Below are 18,634 nucleotides of genomic sequence, written 5' to 3' on the forward strand. Positions count from 1 at the left end.
TATGACAAATTCATATAATTGTTTTCTGACAATTTCATGGCATCATCTAGGATTCGAGATCCTCAAATTCTAACCAACAATGATTTAGCATCGTTTAAAAACAACCAAATAAGCCACACATCTAGCTTTTTCAACACACGAACATCTTTCCTCTTTGTGGAGTCGAACCTAGGGTTCGTTTGGGAGGCGCCATGAAACGCAAGAACGATGAGAAAGGCACAACCCTAAGTAAAACTTAGATTCGCTCCCTCTGGATCTAAAGGATGGCTATATTTACTATATTACCTATCAAGTCTTCTTTTCTTCTTTGGTATACCCAATTTTGAGATGCTGTCCTTCTGTGAGCTTTAGTTTCCATTCAGGGTCTTGCGCTTATTTCCATGGCATTCTCGTTATTGAAGCTGAAGGTCGGTTGATGATGTATAACCCTAGAACCGAGCAATTCATTAAGTTACCTAGAACCGCTACTTTTGTTGGTTACGATCCGATTGATGATCAGTACAAAGGATAATGGGGATGATCGTAGTGGTCATCTAAAGCACAAGGTGTTAACATTAGGAGGTGTTCAAGGATGGAGACACATTAAAAATACCTATTTACCTTAGAGAAGGATATAACCGAATGTATGCATCAACGGTTTTCTCTACTATGGTATTTTAATACAACCAAATGTTAGATCTGAGAAACTAAGTTTTATCAATGCACCTGCTGTTGTCCTGCAATGGGGGAAGGACGAAATATTCATAGAAATATAGAATAGAAAGGGAACCTAGCTTCCATTGTGAGAAACCCTTATGGAGCTGTCTCTAGTTGTAATTTATGGAGTAGAAGACGTCAAGAAACACATGAATGGTCAAAACAAAAATGTGTGTTTCCCAAATCTGTGTGGGATTCTTATGAGTCTGGTCGAATATCTTTTCCAGGTACCAACAAGGCTGGTGAGATCATTATAGCTCCACGTTTGTTGTCACGCAATGTTGGACCACATAATCTACTACAATGTTGAAACAAAAAACTTAAGAAGAGTTAGGGTCCTAGGGATTGGAGACGATAAAAAGGCGCTCTTATGTATTTGGAAGAAGCTTGATTGTTTTGTGACTTTTGTCCATACCGGCCGCACATCAACACGCCGAGAGTATTACCGTTTTTAAGGATCCTATAATTTAACTTGATTCCAAGGATCCTAGTGTGCGAAAGCATGTAAAACTCTGCGGTATATTTATTTGTACTTTTATTTTCAATATGTAAGTGACAAATTTTACCGCTGGATTGCATTGACAAGACACACCGACTTTTATTGACAAGAATAAAGACAATGAGTCGTTCTTTAGGATATTTAATAAATTTTAGTCACCAAATTAAATTTCCTACAAGTGCTACTTTGCCAAATAGATTGATATATTAACTAGTACAAAAACAGTTTTCGTAGAAATTTGGAAGCTAATTTCCTATGAGAATTGATGTAAGAACATCGTAGGAAATTAAGTTTGTTGTAAAAAACTGGTAGAAAAAGGAAAGGAAAAAGTCTCGTAAGAATTTCACTGGAAATCGCTGTTTTTCTGTAGTGTACTAAGACTTTGTCCTCTATATTTTGGGTAGCCAAAAAGGAGTTGTAGAGCCGTTCCCATGCGCTTATGAAACATAGGAACGATCTTGCGAAGGTCATCACCAACATCGTCGCAGGCGGTGCCACCAGGTTCATCACCGAACTCAGCAGAACAACCATTTCTTCTTCTAGCTCTTCCCGCTACTCTGATCTTTCTTTTGAAAATAAAATTTCACCTTCTTTTTTTCTTGTTGCATAGATAAAAAATTCAGAGATATATAGGATGAGATAATCAAAGCGTTGAAGAAAGTAAGAGGGTTTTAGTAGAAAAACGTAAAAATGATACATAGTATCTGTCTTTACGAAGGAAAACAAAATGCGTTTAGTTTTGTCGTATAAATGCTCCAAACCATGTTTGCATGCATAGTAGTGTTCAGAACCACGTGTTTGTGTTTCTCTTTGTTTGAAATTTTTTAATTCAAACATCGAGATTCTACTTAAATTGGGAGAATCAATCCCATTAATTCTACGTAATTAATTTCACATGGTTAATTTTTCTGAAAAACAATTTTTCTATAAGTAAATTGTTAGCTGCACACTGGGATAAAGCAATCAGGAGTAACGTGATTGTGTAGATTCCCTATAGGTAAATGAACCTTATCATTTTCCCTCGCATTTTTTTCGGATCTCATGTGCACGACGATGCCATTTAATTTTTTGACCACTTTTAAATCCGTCAATAAATGTTACATGACTGGGATTCCAATGATGTGTATTTAAAGCGTGACCACAAGGTACAGATGAGAAAGCTTTAGGAAAAAAAAAATCAAATACAGAAGAGAAACAAAAAAATGGAAGCAGCAAGAATGGGTTTTCGAGCTAAAACTCTCCCTCACCTTGGCAACGGTACTCGACTTCCTCTTAAGACCAAACTCTCGCTCTTTCCTATGCATTTGCTTCAAAACCACACTACTCTTTCCCGGAGATCAACAAAACTCAACTTATGTGTCAAGGCTTGTAGTAAGACTAGTGGTGTTGAGAGTAGTCGTCCCTTGCCTCACAGTGCTCCCGATCTTTGGGGAGATCACATCCTCTCTGTCCCCACCGAAAACTCGGTAAGTACCTGATCTGATGAATGTGTTTCATAATCAGTCGTTATTGTAGAACATTATTCTGAGCACTGATATTTTGTAGGAATTTGATACACTAGAGACAGAGATTGAATCAATAAAGCCGAAAGTGAGAAACATGCTAATGTCGTCTCACAAGACTGACAAAGAGAGAATATGTCTCATACACTTGCTTATTTGCCTTGGTACTTTCCATTACTTTGAGAAGGAAATTGAAGAGATTCTAGAACAGGCTTTTCGGAAGTTGGACATGCTATTTACAGACGAAGATGATTTGGAGACAACTGCCATCATGTTTGAGGTTTTCAGATTATATGGACACAAGATTTCTTGTGGTAAGACATGCAGTTCCCATTATTACCATTTTTCAATGGGATGCATATTTTATACCATTACATATGTATTTAGCTATATACATATATAACATATATATATATATATCCTGGTGTCAATTTAGATGTGTTCGATAGATTCAAAGGTGTTGATGCCAAGTTCAAGGAACATCTAGTCAGTGATGTTCGGGGAATGCTACAGCTGTACGAAGCAGCGCATCTCGCAACACCCTTCGAAACTATATTGGACGAAGCCTTGAGTTTCACAAGGTATCACTTGGAATCTTTGGCCGGCCAACAAGCTACAGCTCCTCATATCTCAAGACATATACTTAACGCATTGTATAAACCTCGGTTTCTTAAGATGGAAATAATAGCTGCCCGGGAATATATTCATTTCTATCAAAAAGAAGGTCATGATGAGACATTGCTCAAGTTTGCGAAGCTCAACTTCAACTTTTGCCAGCTACATTACGTTAGAGAGCTAAAAACTCTCACCAAGTATGTTGGCCTACTTTTATTCATATTTCCCGGTGAATTTCTTATATGTACATCCTTTAGTACTTTACCAAAACTCATGAGATTCCGACTAAAAACAGAGAGATAACAAGTAGATAGATTTATATATCTTATACATTAATTTAGATCTCATCTTACTTTAGGCTTGACCTGTAGGATTGCCCATCTCGAATTAAATCCCTCTTTTAGATTTTTTTTTTTTTATCAGGCAACATACTCATGTCGGGTCAATTGGAATAACATCTGTTATCATATAATTTTTAGTGAGCTTTCAATTCAAAACCTGTAGGTAATATGTTGATTGGTATGTGTCTTTTATATTATATTTTAATATAATCTTAGATGTAAGATTCTTATAATATTTTCTATTTAATGTTTTTGTGGTTGAAGATGGTGGAAAGACATTGATCTTCCATATAAGCTACCTTACATCAGAGACAGGCTTCTAGAGACCTTTATCGGTGTCATGGCGGTGTATCTCGAGCCACACTATTCACTTGGGAGAATTATAGCCACTAAAGTTTCCCAAGTGATAGTAGTTATGGATGACACCTGTGATGCATATGGAACTTTCTCTGAAGTTAGAAGTCTTATTGATTCTTTGGAAAGGTAGTTTACTAAGTATGAATCATGTGGTCTTATAATGACGTCATTTTTTAACGAGCACATGCATGGGAAAATCCTTAGGTGGGATCCTGGTGCCATTGACAAACTACCGAGCTGTTTAAGAATCGTCATCCAAAGTATAGTTGAAACAATGGAAGATATTGAAAGAGAAATGAAGCCGCGAGGAAGATCCTCGAGTGTGCAAGACACCGTAGAAGAGGTACACCAACAATTTTAGGGTTTAGTTTTAATCAATGTCCATATAAATTAATGTTTGTGTTTAATATTGAGAATTTTGCAGATTAAGATCATGGGGAGAGCGTACGCTGAAATATCAAAATGGGCACGAGCAGGTCACGTTCCAACCTTTGATGACTATATTGAGCTTGGGCTTGACTCGTCAGGGATTAGATGCTTTGCAATGTACAGCTTTATATCGATGGAAGATTGTGAGGAGAATCAAACGAACGCGTGGTTCAAATCCAAACCCAAAATGTTACGAGCTTTAAGTGTTATATTTCGTCTTACAAACGACATAGCCGGCTTCGAGGAGGAGATGAGGAGAGGAGAAGTGGTTAATGGGGTGAACTGTTACGTTAAGCAACATAATGTTACCAAGGAATTGGCGGTTCGAGAAATTAAGAAGATGATTAGAGATAATTACAAGATAATGATGGAAGAGTTCTTGACGATAAAAAGTGTGTCACGTCCGATTCTGGTCCGGTGCTTCAACATTGTACGATTGGTCAATCTGTATTACGAGGAGGGTGATAATTTCACCAATCCCAATGGCAAGCTCAAAGATCTCATCACATCTTTGTTCTTCCATCCTCTTCCGCTTTGAAGACTTGGCTCCTTGCCGAAAAATTCATCTACATTTCTCTTTCCATTATTATTGATGATTGTTAATTTGCTCTATGCACATATTTTTCCATTAAATTTTAATTCCTGGGGTTTCAATTAGTTTTTACTATTTTAATTTATTTTGCATAGAAGTTTTTTTTATAACTTTCACTACCCACAACGACAAGGAAAGTTGACCAAAAGAATGAAATAATATCATAATTCATGTTTATATACGTTATACTATTCAATTCTTAATTCATGTTTATATACGTTAAACTATTCAATTCTTAATTATGTTTCTTTGCAAATAATATTAAATTACACACATGAGTTCTTGAACCAAGGAACGTATAAGTTCAAAAAATAGACTGGAAAGCAAAACTTTGTTATACTTGTTGAGTTCTTATGTAGGATCCAAATCTTGTAGATAAGCAACAATATATAATGGGCGGTGAGATTAAGACTGAAAGTATTTTTTTGACCACCGGATGGACCGTACGGATTTCCACAATTCGATACGGTGTGGTTGTTAGTGCCTTAGTGGCGGTGGTGACCATTATGCAGCCATTTAACTATTTAGGGTTGGAATTTGGCTCATGAGGTTTTACTACACATCAAGAAATTATTTGGAGACAGAGCATCGATCTTCTGCTGGTCGGGTTTTAGAATTTCATAAAATCAAATTTTGGTTAATTTAGATGGGTTTCTTTCCCCAATTCTTCGTTATGAACAATTCATTATTTTGGTCAACTTAATTGTCTATGACTCTATGGGCAGTTACATAATGTTACTATCATATTTGCTGTCAAGACTCTTGAGATATGGCATATATGGACTTTTGTACGAGAACCTAAAGTTCTAACCAACACATGATATAAAGGACTAATTGCTTTTCTTTTCATTTGGTCTTACAACAACAAAACACAATATACTACTTTGACTTAAAATAATTGATCTTTTATATGAAACACTAATTTATCTCAGTATGAACTATGAAATCTATTTCCTAGTTGAAAAGTTTAAATATTTTGAACTTTTTGATCAAGTTAAATATCTATAATCTAACTAAGGCCCAGAATATACCAAATATGAAATATATTTATCAAGGCCATGTCAATTTTCTTGGAAGGCATGTACAAAGTTTTTACTGAAAACATATTTGATGTGTAAAAAAATATTTCTAAAAAAATTTAGAACCCAAATCATATAAATATCAAACTTGTCTTCAATCAAAAAAATAATATTCAATCAGCGTTTTCTTTCAAATACACACAACACACTATTTGTACACGCTTAAAGACAGCTTTGCTAATGTACAATATCCATGTAAGTAATAGAGACCCATGCATGCATGACAGCATATTTCCACTTCACAAGTAACTACGTAGGAAGCTCACTTCACCTGAAACCAAACAAGCCATCCACAAATTCTATTCCCTCATTTATTGTCTTCTTTATTTCTCTATATATACAATTTCACTTAACCACTGACTCTATAACTCAAAACTTCTAAACTAATTCGCACAGTTCTATATACACTCACAAACACACACACACACAATATAGTGCTACTAAAATAACCTTGTATTAATTATGGAAAACACTTACGTTGGCCAACGAGATTACCGCTTCAACGTTAACCAGTTGTCCTACAGAGGCATTCGTCGGAGGAAATGGGGCAAATGGGTATCGGAGATCCGAGAACCCGGTAAGAAAACAAGGATTTGGCTTGGAAGCTACGAGACGGCCGAGATGGCTGCAGCGGCCTACGATGCTGCGGCTCTTCACCTCCGAGGACGTGGGACCAATCTCAACTTTCCGGAACTCGTCGACAGTTTTCCTCGGCCGGAAAGCTCTAGTTCGGAGCACATTCAAGCGGCTGCACAAGATGCAGCACTTATGTTTAAACCAGGTAGGTTGAGTGAACCAGCTCTCGAGTCTGGTCAAGGACTTTCTCGAGTAGGATTGTCTCCGGATCAGATTCAAGCGATTAATGAGTCTCCATTAGACTCGCCGAGGATGGGGTGGATGCAGGATTTGGAAGTTGCTGACTACGAAGAATTATACGGACAATTTTTTGGTCAGCACGATAGGGATGAGTTTTTTGAAATGCAGCAATTTCAGTCCATATGGAATTCTAATAATTGATATACGTTCGCTTAATTGCTTAACCATTTGATTTTTTTTTTAATAATGTCATATCATCAACCAAGGTTTTTCGATTATATTCAGTAAAGTATAATAAATTTTCGACCCTTACTGTTTTTCTTGGGTTCAATTTGTAATCTCTTAACAATGATGATGTCATAAATACCAATATGATTAATTCAAATTTTCAATATATATGTAATGTTTTGGTTCCTTGTCAGTCAGATAGTATCATATGGTTTATACGAGAAATAAATATAAACCAAGGAAAAAACTCAATCCAAGAAAAAAAAATGTTATCTTATAAAAACTTAGAAAAAAGGGTGGTTACCTTGTGCTTCGTCTTCGGTTTTCGTTGTGGTATTCGTTAAATTGGAATAAGACTAACTCCGAAAAATAGGTAAGATTATAGACCAAAAACCTGAAACTCCTATGGTTTATTAAAAACAAAATTATTTGATGAAAGTCCATTATGTAGACACATATAACCCATAATATATACACACGAGCTGACGTGCACGTACCAATTCGTACTATGGCCGCCTCAAAAGTACAGGTTTATTCCATATTATAGTGAGCATGAGTCCGTTGAAAAGCTTTGATTACCTAAAGATATACTATAATCAGTATCAATAACAACTGTTGCAGTCAATATTATATTAGTATGAAATGTTTTAATTGTCCCATACGTTCAGTTTTCTGTTAGGCCTAATTGCGTGAAATTATAAATTAAAGTTTTAATTAGATCATAATGTAAAAGCATGAATTTGACTCTTTAGACACGTTTAAAAAAGCAAATTTCGAGACTCCAGTAAGTGATGATGACTAGAAAATTCTTTTATTAAATATAAATTAGAATAATCGCAATAGCGTTGGTATGGTACACTCCGTGTGGGGACAGAAGAGACGATTCCAATATGCCGTCAGAATCTCCTGTGGACCTACTATACATTGACATTTCAGCTTCAGCAAACACTTTCTTATCCTTAATATTATCTTCAAAAGTTTTGATATGATTTTTTGTTAACCGGCTAAATAAATACTTTAAAGAACTTCCTTATATTAATTGATACGATGATGATCAATCTTTTTTCATTTTTTTGTGGGTACAATGATGATTAATTCTTAGTATCAAAATGTGATGGATATGGTGATATAAGTGTGATTCTATTCTATAATCCACTATATGTAGGTTATTAATGAAACATTGTTTGAAGAATTACTGTACAAGTTCTCGTAGATCATTTGAGATCGTGGTCAACTTCATTTTTTACAATGCCTTACAACTTTCAGACAGGGCCGGCCCTGAAAATTAATGGGCCATAGCAATTTGATAATTAGTCTTTGTTTCGCTGTCAGAGGTTTATGACCATCGAAAACAATGATAGGTTGAAATGTGTAAGTGTAACGTCATGTTTGTTTGTAGTGAATTTAACATGAATTAAAGCTTGAGAGACTCATTTCTGAATATATACGGAGAGGTAGATTTTTGAATATATACAAAATCTGAACTAAAAATTACGGATAAAATACGATTAAGGAAAAGATGAATACGGAGAGGTGGAAGTTGATTTCTTTCTTTAATTCAATAGTTTTTTTTGTCTCTCATTATGGCAGTTCTTATGAGATTTTGAATCCTACGATACCATAATCACGACACTCAAATTTATGAACTGGTATCAGTATCTCTGTCATACCCTGGAGACTTAGTTTATATACAACGAGGATGTTGATAAATAACAATTGATGCAATGCAATGAGCCTATTGAAATTTTGCTGGCAAATTAAAAAATAATTTGATAATTTACCACATGTTGTAATGCAGAAAATAGGTCTCTCCATGCCATGTGTAAGCTTTTAAGTAAAAAATTTGACAATAAAAAAAAATACAATAAATTTGTGAATTGGAGAAGGGCGTTGGTCTCTGATTGGTTGATGAGATATTTTAGATATTTATCTCACCGTTATGAGTTCAAACTTAATTATTTTATACCAAAATTCATCATATCTACATATATATTTTTGCAGCTATTTTGTGAAATAAATCCTATAATTGGAACTTATTTACAATACGTACCACTGGATTTTAATGTTTGTTTTTGATAATTAGAAAAAAAATCTTCAAATTAAATATTTGACATTTAACAATCTTCCCTAAATCTCTCCACATTAACTACACGATTAGTTACTAAAATAAAACTTCCAAAATATTTAATATCATTTAATTACTACAAAATAAATGGTTTTTTTACGGGACGGATTGGTGGGACGGGTTTGACAGGACGTTACTTAATAACAATTGTAAACTATAAAATAAAAATATTTTATAGATAGATACAATTTGCAAACTTTATGTATACTAACTTTAGAAAATAAATTGTTTCCGCGGTGTACCGCGGGTTAAAATCTAGTTGTTTTCTTTATAAATAGAAACTTGAATCATTTGATTATGACACCAAAACCGATTTATTGCTGGTATCCTCTTTTTTTTCCTTTTTAATTAAGTGGGAATGCTTTGTTGGATGAGTTATTTGATATTATCTTGAAGTTCTATCATAACTAATTATGTATGGATAAATGAGTTTTGGAAGATAAAAGTAAGAGTTGTAATAATATATTGATATAACTTACCAAAGAAATAAATAATATATTAATACAATTGTTTTGTTAACATATAACATATAAATTAAATTTTAAAAATTTATGAATTTTCCAATCAAATTATAACATATCATTTTAGTTTATATTATTACTGTATTTATATAATTGTATTATATTTCATTTTAAAAAAATATATCCCAACATTTTAAGGAGAAGATATAATTTGGTGGACCAATCATATGTAATTTAATGGAAGAGATTTTAATTTTTCGAAATGGAAACAAATTTGAGTTTTCTATAAACTTTTTGAGTAATCTGGATCCCGGTTTAGAAATGATCTGGTAAAATGGTAAAATATCTGTAAATAATTTCCTATTTCTAATAAATATTTTGAAATCACTTTTTTGATACAAAAGTATTTTAAAATATTATAATCCAGCTTCTAGAAACTCAAGAACACATCAAAAGTTTTGTTAAAAAGATAAACTTCTCGTGCAAACGGTTTTTCGACTAGTTCTAAACAAAGAGAAAGAGAAATAGAAAGAGAGAACTATTCTTTGTGAGCTGTGCTGTCCCAAGAATCAAGGGCTCTCCAGATTTTACTCTTACACAAACCATATCTCTCCTCATTATTTTTTCCATTTTTCTTTTTCACAATCTTTCTTTTCTATATTTTTCCCCCGCATTTTCCGTTTTCGTCTAACAATCCTCTCTTGTAGTGAGAGAGAAAAAAAATCCCAAATTTTTGGGCTCTTGAATCGTAACTCTCATGTGTGTTTGTTATTTTTGTTGTTTTTTCTTCAAAGAGTTACAATCTTTTTAGGGTTTAGAAGAAACCATTTCGGTTTCTTGCTTCAAAAACTTAGCATTCTATTGAATCTCTCCGGGTAATAGACCTGAAGATTCCTGGGTTTTGATGCTTAGGGATCAATCATGATATATATAAAGATTTGTGTTTTTTTACGTAAGACCATGTGTTAAATCATTGTTATAACGTTAGTAGATTGTGGAACAAGGACTATTATTATGGGCTGCATTTGCTCAAAAGGAGCAGCAGAAGATGAAGAGGGTGTTGTTTATCATCGTGAGAAAGCAAATGAATATTGGAACAAATCTTCTTCTGTTCAATTGATTGCTCCTCTGCCTTCGAATAAAGACGATTTTTCGCATAAAGCCGTTGATGGAAGCTCTGGTGGTGGAAGAAGAGCGAGTGGTCTTATTGTTCCTATTGATGATAGTCATGATGGTAAGACGGTTATTGTAGAGAGACCTTCAAGGTCTCAAAGAGGAAGAAGAGTTTCGGATAATGGCAAAGGAGGAGGATTGATTATTTCGAATGTTCCGCGTAGCGCAGAAGCAGAGCTTATTGCAGCTGGTTGGCCTTATTGGTTAACCTCTGTTGCTGGTGAAGCTATTAAAGGTTGGGTTCCGCGACGTGCTGATTCCTTTGAGAAGCTTGACAAAGTTAGTCTCTTTCAATCTCATTTGTCTTGAATCATACATTGGATTGGTTTAGTGGACTGTAATGTTGTGAACATTGTATTTGCAGATTGGGCAAGGGACTTATAGCATTGTGTATAAGGCAAGGGATCTTGAGACAGGCAAAATCGTGGCAATGAAGAAGGTGAGGTTTGCTAATATGGATCCTGAAAGTGTAAGGTTCATGGCTAGAGAAATCAACATTTTACGAAAACTCGACCATCCAAATGTTATGAAGCTTCAGTGTCTTGTCACTTCAAAGCTATCAGGTAGCTTGCACCTTGTATTTGAGTACATGGAGCATGATCTTTCAGGCTTGGCTCTTAGGCCTGGTGTCAAATTCACTGAACCACAGGTATTTTCAAAAAGCTTAAATAACCTTGTTGTGTTCTCTGGCCAATCAATAAACTCACTAGTTGTTTTGTGTTCAGATCAAGTGTTTTATGAAACAACTTCTTTGTGGACTTGAGCATTGTCATAGCCGTGGAATCCTTCACCGTGACATCAAGGGTTCAAATCTTTTGGTAAACAATGATGGAGTTCTTAAGATCGGAGATTTCGGTCTGGCGAGTTTTTATAAACCAGATCAAGATCAACCACTGACTAGCCGTGTAGTCACCTTGTGGTATAGAGCTCCTGAGCTTCTACTTGGATCTACAGAGTATGGACCCGCCATTGATCTCTGGAGCGTTGGTTGCATTCTCGCTGAACTCTTTGTATGTAAACCAATCATGCCGGGAAGAACAGAGGTGAGTTTTCTAATCAATACTGCTTCAGCCTATAGTGTTCCATTGATTTCAACTGATTTTCATATTCAAAATATAATTCTTCAAGGTCGAGCAAATGCACAAGATCTTTAAACTGTGTGGTTCACCATCTGAAGAGTTCTGGAATACGACAAAGTTCCCACAGGCGACAAGTTACAAACCGCAACATCCTTATAAGCGTGTCCTTCTAGAGACGTTCAAGAATCTATCATCTTCTTCTCTAGATCTTCTTGACAAGCTTCTATCTGTAGAACCAGAGAAACGATGCTCAGCTTCTTCGACTCTACTGAGTGAGGTAGTAGCCTTGTTTTTCTTTATTAACATTCTTGATTCGGTCTCCCGAAGAATACTGATAAATGATTGTCTCATTTACCTCTTCAGTTTTTTACAACGGAGCCTCTCCCTTGTCACATATCAAGTTTGCCTAAGTATCCACCAAGCAAGGAACTCGATGCAAAGGTTCGAGACGAAGAAGCTAAAAGGTGCGTATGCTAAGAGAGCGTATATTCGTCTGCCAATGATGCACGCGAGATTCCTAAACAAACTTTTCATTTTGAAAATTTCAGGAAAAAAGCTGAAGCTGTGAAGTGGCGTGGACATGAATCTGTGAGAAGAGGGTTAAGAGACTCCAAGGTAACACCAGAGTTCATTGCTTCAGGAAATTCAAATGTCTCACTCACTACCCCGTCGTTCAAGAAAGAAAAGCGCTTTACGGATACCAATTCAGTGATCCATCCAAGCTCTAGGAGCAATGTAGGTGAGGTGAAGCCAAGCCGATCCAACAACGTACCTGCTACAATGGGAGACTACTTAGCTAGTTCTTCGCAAAAGGAGAATATCGTTTCAAGAGCACCCGCAACGGTAACTAACTCATTAACTCTTCCTTTTTCTTCATTAAGATAATGGACACTGAGATGTTTACTTAATATTGTTTCAGACATACATGCGAAAGAAGAACAGAATGCACTATTCAGGTCCACTGATGCCTCCTGGTGGTAACATTGAAGACATGATGAAAGAGCACGAGAGACGAATCCAAGAAGCTGTACGCAAGTCCCGCCTTGAGAAATCTGCTACAAAGAAGAACAAAGATATCTCAGTCAAAGCATGTGCTTAGTGAAACATGAAACAAGAGAAACAAAATCAACACCTGCACATGGTCTTTGTACATGGCCACCACCTCTGTTTCGTGCTCTGCTCTTTTCTTTTGGTTAGGGGAATCAAACACATGTGTATATCTTAGAACAACTGTTTCAATTTATTAGATAGATGTTGTTTAGTTATAAACTGCAGAATACATAATAGGAGTGTGTTTTCACAAAGCAAATCTTTATAAATAGCATAGAAGTGCATTATTCTCACGTACAAGCCAACGAAAGTAAGCTATACAAATCGGCTTAATAGAGAAAATATATATAAGTTATAAAAAAGCCTCAAGTTCTCTTAGAAAACTTCAGATATCCAGCTTAGGTTTTCGGCTAAGCTCGGAGTATTGACCGCCCATTAACTGTAAAATCTCCTCCCACAAGTTTTCCGAAGAAGCTCCGCATATTAAATCCGAGCTGCACGCAGCAACATGCCAGTAATCTGATTCAATCTCTTCTCTGAGCTGATCTAGCTGCCAACCGGCGTAACCAACAAAGAATCTAAACTCCTGTGGCTTAAGAACTCCCTTCTTTACAAGCACTGCAGCTTCATCCAAACTATTTCGAGTACCAAAGTTAAGCCCCGGCATGACTTCTTCAAACCCAGGTATCTTGGTTTTATCACCAGTTTTCAACAAAAACATGCTTGCTTCAAGAGGACCACCAAAGTACAAAGAACATTCAGAAAACGTAGTAGCGAGCTCGGTTTTCGTTGATTTCATATGCTTGATGTTTTTATGAAGTGGACGGTTGATAACAACACCAAACGGCCCTTCTTGTGGGTGTCTAGTACCTGCTCTAAGAAGAAGCACAACAGTTCTCGCAAATGTTCTATAACCATCTAGCTTCTCTGTAGCAACTAGAACACAACCAGTCTCAGGAAACGGAATCGGATGTGCCCATTTCAAACCTATAGGTTCCGATTCATGACCCTCAGCTTCCGCCTTTTCTTCCTGTTACATCATTCAAAGCGTAAACCTTATTGAGTATATATATGTAGTTCTTCAATAACAATGCCAAACTTATTACCTGCTCTTTCATAAACAAGTTCGCTCTGAACTCTCTCCAATCCGTGTTTAAACCGAACGATTTCGGAGCCGCGGAATCGCCGGACTTGTTGCCGTTAGAAGGTTTGTTTTCCTGAGAAGCATCTCCTTCATCAACAACAACAGGTATAAGAATCACAAACATTACCAAGTACACTAGTGTCAACATCAAAACCTAAATTCGCCGATTTTGATCGATCATAATACCTAAATTGCACATTTACTAACCAAATCAAGCATGCAAGTAATCAAATTCAACAAAATTAGTCTTCAATTGAACAACTACATACCAGGAGAAGAAGAATCGTCGTTACTCTTCTTCGAGGTAGCTCGAACAACCAAGGAACGATACGGAGAAGCAGAAACCTTACGATTGAGAAACCTAAACTCCAATTCACAAAGTTTCCTAGAAAACGACGATGATTTCTCAGGGATCGATGATGAGAAGATAGGGTTTCGGATCGTGACGTCTTTTAATTGAAGAGTCCATAGATCCATTGAAGGATATAGTTTGGAAGGTCCGATAAGAGTTGAGTGAAGTGTTGAGTTTGATTTGGTAAAGAGAAGCGATGAGTGGAAGAATGTTGAAATCCAGCGAGAGAGAAGCTGAGGATTATTATCTGTGTGATTGATAGGAACAGATTGTGAGAAGACAAAATAAGAAAGCAAAAGAAGACAACGATAGGAAAAAAAAAATTAAAAAAAGGAATATGCTTTTTATTTATAGCGAAATTCTTGGATTTTGATTGGTTACAGATTAATAATCCCACCAATGTTAGTGGGCTAAGCCCATAATTATTTCCGATCGGTTTTAGACTACTAACCGATCATGAACCAAATCCGAAAATCTCGGTTTGGTTCGGTTAAACAGCCCAGGTACTGTATATGGTTTTGAAATTAAGTAGAAGAGAAACATCAGTACAATAATATCAGATTCTATGATTTAGTTTTAGGTGGTTTTAGACTGCTCTGAAAATGAGATGCTAATTTTACTATTTTATAAAAGGTTATAGGTGTAACAAAAAAAGTATTAAAATTTATTTAGTTGTAAATGTAATTTTAAATCATTAAACTATGATTAAGAAGAAGATGAAGATATTTTTTTTTTCTAAGTCATTTTAATACAACATAAATCGTGATGCATATGCAAATTTACTCAAACTAACAAAGCTTTATTCAAATGCTTCAACTAGATGGATTGCCAAATTCAAAAACAAACAACATACAATGGATACATTTAGATGGATCATTTGGATCCATTATCCAGATTTTGTTCTTTTTTATGGTATTAGTGATTAGTCATGTCCACTAGGTATTTTATCAAATTGATGTATAATAAGTATATGTTACTTTGTGCTTTGTTTTGAAAGAGGTATACTATATCTTTAACTATTTTTTAGTATATACTATATATATATATATATTCATTTGAATAATTTAAGATTATTTTTTTCTAATTCATTGTGACGTCTACGAAAAACATAAAAGGAAAATTGTGTGGAGCAAATAAAACAAGAAGTATGATAAACTTGTACAAAAATAAAAACTAATGACTGACAATATGTTACTTTCGGAGCATTAAATGTGCAAAAAACGTTTGAATGAAATGAGAGAAAGCTCATCTTCTTCTAAGTGCTTGCATTTCTCTTGTTTATCTTACTAGAAACTGAATCAAATCATTCACCAAAATATCATGAGTTATGGTTAGCTTTAATTTGATGGTTTCTATTTTATTTTCATCTCATTTAAATTTAGTTCCTTTGAGTGACTGAGTTCTATAAAATATCGTGTAAGAAGAATATATACACGTATATTATGTAACTTTGATTTAAAAATATGTATTAAAATTAAATATAATTGCTTTATACAATATATTAGACTTGCTAATTTAGAGTATAAGGTTGGGTAGTATTATGTACATTTTGGATTAAAAAAACTCATATGAAGTATATATATATATATATATATATATATGTATATATTATTTTAATAAAAAAGAGTGACAACATTTTTAGAATGAGTTCGAGTATATAAAGGTAGTTTTTGGAAATTGCGAGTAGTTCTTGATTTCTTAAGATATATTAGATATTTTTTTTTTGAAAATTTTAGGTCGTTGTATTTTGCCATGGTTGGTCCGTAATGAGACCAACTTCGATACTCTCAAGTAAGATGATCGTGACACACTTGGACCCTGACGAATATATGATGTAACTCTACGAGATTCATTGTGAGCTTTACGGGGGACACCCTCACCTACTGATATAAGTAATTAATTAAATTTGTTTCTTTTTCAATCTAATAAATTATTTAAATAATAAATTGTATGAGTATGTTAATGCAAGGATATATCAAATACCCTTGTTAACTGGTGTTCATGATATCATGAATGAGCTTGGTGCATCAATTGCCCACATCAAGGAAATGCTAGATGGTCTCATGAGTGGAGACAGACCCGACTCAAATATTGGCGAGACCCGGTGGAAGACCCGATCCATAATAGCTAAGGACATTTTAGACAAAAATTTTTTTGGTATATTGTTATATTTAAAAAATAAATACCAATTTGTTTTCAAATAATTGTGGTTTTTCGTTATAGAAATATTATTTTAAAAGTTTGGATCTTTTCATATTGTTTTTTTTTATAATAAAATTAGGGATTTTTAAGGTATAATTCTTGAATTAGTGGTTATTTTGTAAAAAATAGTTGGGATTTTTGTATGAAAAAAAAAAATTAAAAATATTTTGGACCTTAGAACTATGTGCTCTAGCACATGTACTAAGCCGGACCTGCGTGAAGAGCTTGGGATTGATATGAATCTCGGTTACTCGTATAATCTATGTTATACTTTTATTGCTTTTCTATTACTACTAGGGATTAAGTCCGGGGTACGTCCGGATATATATTTAACAACCAAATTAATTAACATAAAAACTCCACATCTAACATAGTTGAAAAATATTTAAAAAACCTTATCTAACAATTATGTTATTTAACTTTTAAAATAACAAAAAAAAAAATAAAATAATATAAAACTTTCTTAAGAAATCTTGAACTTTGAGTAGTACTAGTCATGTTGGATCATGCTAAGGTTACATTAGCAACATCGACGACCTTCGAATTAAGAAAAACCCTAGCAATGTCTCTAAAATCATCTCCACCACATTCGCTTCGTCGTACTGTCTTGAAGGTAGAGCTGGAATGGCTCCACATGACTCCGTTATCAAACTTATTAATCCATAGTGGAACACTTTGTGCTCGCACAAGTAATTATATTATGCATCAAATCTTTCTTTGATAATCATCTTGCTTTGATTTACGTTCCTAAAACATAAAAGTGAAATTAGCAAACTAGCAAACTACTTCGCATAGAATCATGACGGATTATGGAGTTACGTACTTGGCCTTGAAGCAACAACCATAACTTATCGAGTTTAACTTAGAGTAAGGCTTCGACAGATTCTGTAAAATTTTGACACTTTGATATTTACAAACATGTGTTATTCGAGATCTAAGTCTATCTTGTTCGACGAGATTAACTTTGTAACGCCTCAACCGTCCCTATCAATGAGCACACACGTCTTCTTTCGGGCCAGTCCGCTATGTTTGGAGGCTTTAAAGACTTGTTTACCAATTATACAAATCACCACATGATCTTTCTTAGTGTTGTATCCTTATTCACACGGTTCCAACAATCACTTCCCGAAAAATCATCTTTCCTGAAATTGCTCTAGCTTAAGCAATCTTAATTGTGGAGTTCTGAGAGGATGTTAATTTGACCGAAAAGATAAGTACACTTTAGTGGTATAGGTGACCCTAACTCAATTATTTTAAATCTCTGAGCATATACTGCCATATTTCTGAAACCGACATGTTATAAGCTACACGAAACCCTAACTCAAATTACTTCTTCGTCTTTCTTTTTCTTTTCCAATCTTGCCCTCCCTTGATGTAGGTATTTCACACTATTCTTGTTTTCTTATAAGACCAAAACCATCATTTCAAATTGTTAAGAACTCATTTTGACCTAATTATGAGATAATTAATTCTGGCACTAATATATAGATCTTTCACTACTATTAGTAAGTCTGTCAACATTGTGAGGTTTCAGGCATAATATGAAATCCTTTTACGGGTAAAAACGTCACAATTGTTAAATTCTACCACTTCTTGTAACTTTATCACCACAAACTCACTAGCACATAAAATATTTGGTGCTATTTGAGTCAACTGTAACCCTGACACGTCGCTAGTAGAGTTATTATATAACTCTTTCATTAGGATTAACTTTGTTTCATGTAAACAAGTCTGTTGTAACTGTTTTATATCATTAACTTTATATTGAGACGTTATCTAATGTCACTAAGTTAATATCTGCCATCTTATAGTTTGTCAAACTTCATCAAGTCTGTTGTCATTATAGCTTACTCTAACTACTAACTCTATTTAACATTTGACTCTACCACCAAAA

General features: G+C 34.6%; 4 protein-coding genes, 2 long non-coding RNA genes and 1 pseudogene across 7 annotated transcripts; 5 read left to right on the forward strand and 2 right to left on the reverse strand.

Moving 5' to 3' along the window:
• The first annotated feature begins 312 nt into the window (after positions 1-312).
• Positions 313-1,161, forward strand: AT1G33743 (annotated as a pseudogene). Its single transcript has one exon.
• Positions 1,162-1,455: 294 nt separating this feature from the next.
• Positions 1,456-1,727, reverse strand: AT1G06703. The gene has a single exon (NR_139134.1). It is a non-coding gene; the product is annotated as an other RNA (long non-coding RNA).
• AT1G06707 lies at positions 1,635-1,895 on the forward strand. Its single transcript, NR_139135.1, has one exon. It is a non-coding gene; the product is annotated as an other RNA (long non-coding RNA).
• A 365-nt stretch (positions 1,896-2,260) lies between these two features.
• AT1G33750 (Terpenoid cyclases/Protein prenyltransferases superfamily protein) lies at positions 2,261-5,205 on the forward strand. The gene is made up of 6 exons (NM_103094.3): positions 2,261-2,661; positions 2,741-3,011; positions 3,134-3,509; positions 3,918-4,136; positions 4,215-4,353; positions 4,435-5,205. The coding sequence occupies exons 1-6, from the start codon at positions 2,398-2,400 to the stop codon at positions 4,975-4,977; spliced, it is 1,812 nt and encodes a 603-aa protein (NP_174635.1). The 5' UTR covers positions 2,261-2,397; the 3' UTR covers positions 4,978-5,205.
• A 970-nt stretch (positions 5,206-6,175) lies between these two features.
• Positions 6,176-7,339, forward strand: AT1G33760 (Integrase-type DNA-binding superfamily protein). Its single transcript, NM_103095.4, has one exon. The coding sequence runs from the start codon at positions 6,573-6,575 to the stop codon at positions 7,125-7,127; it is 555 nt and encodes a 184-aa protein (NP_174636.1). The 5' UTR covers positions 6,176-6,572; the 3' UTR covers positions 7,128-7,339.
• A 2,903-nt stretch (positions 7,340-10,242) lies between these two features.
• AT1G33770 (Protein kinase superfamily protein) lies at positions 10,243-13,921 on the forward strand. Its single transcript, NM_103096.2, has 7 exons — positions 10,243-11,192; positions 11,278-11,562; positions 11,639-11,956; positions 12,042-12,269; positions 12,356-12,456; positions 12,541-12,835; positions 12,912-13,921. The coding sequence occupies exons 1-7, from the start codon at positions 10,755-10,757 to the stop codon at positions 13,089-13,091; spliced, it is 1,845 nt and encodes a 614-aa protein (NP_174637.1). The 5' UTR covers positions 10,243-10,754; the 3' UTR covers positions 13,092-13,921.
• On the reverse strand, positions 13,189-14,860 carry AT1G33780 (electron transporter, putative (DUF179)). Its single transcript, NM_103097.4, has 3 exons — positions 14,456-14,860; positions 14,149-14,273; positions 13,189-14,072 (listed from the first exon to the last, which is right to left on the reverse strand). The coding sequence occupies exons 1-3, from the start codon at positions 14,661-14,663 to the stop codon at positions 13,428-13,430; spliced, it is 978 nt and encodes a 325-aa protein (NP_174638.2). The 5' UTR covers positions 14,664-14,860; the 3' UTR covers positions 13,189-13,427.
• Positions 14,861-18,634: the final 3,774 nt, after the last annotated feature.

The sequence above is a fragment of the Arabidopsis thaliana genome, assembly GCF_000001735.4.
Source record: "Arabidopsis thaliana chromosome 1 sequence".
Classification (NCBI taxonomy): Eukaryota; Viridiplantae; Streptophyta; class Magnoliopsida; order Brassicales; family Brassicaceae; genus Arabidopsis; species Arabidopsis thaliana.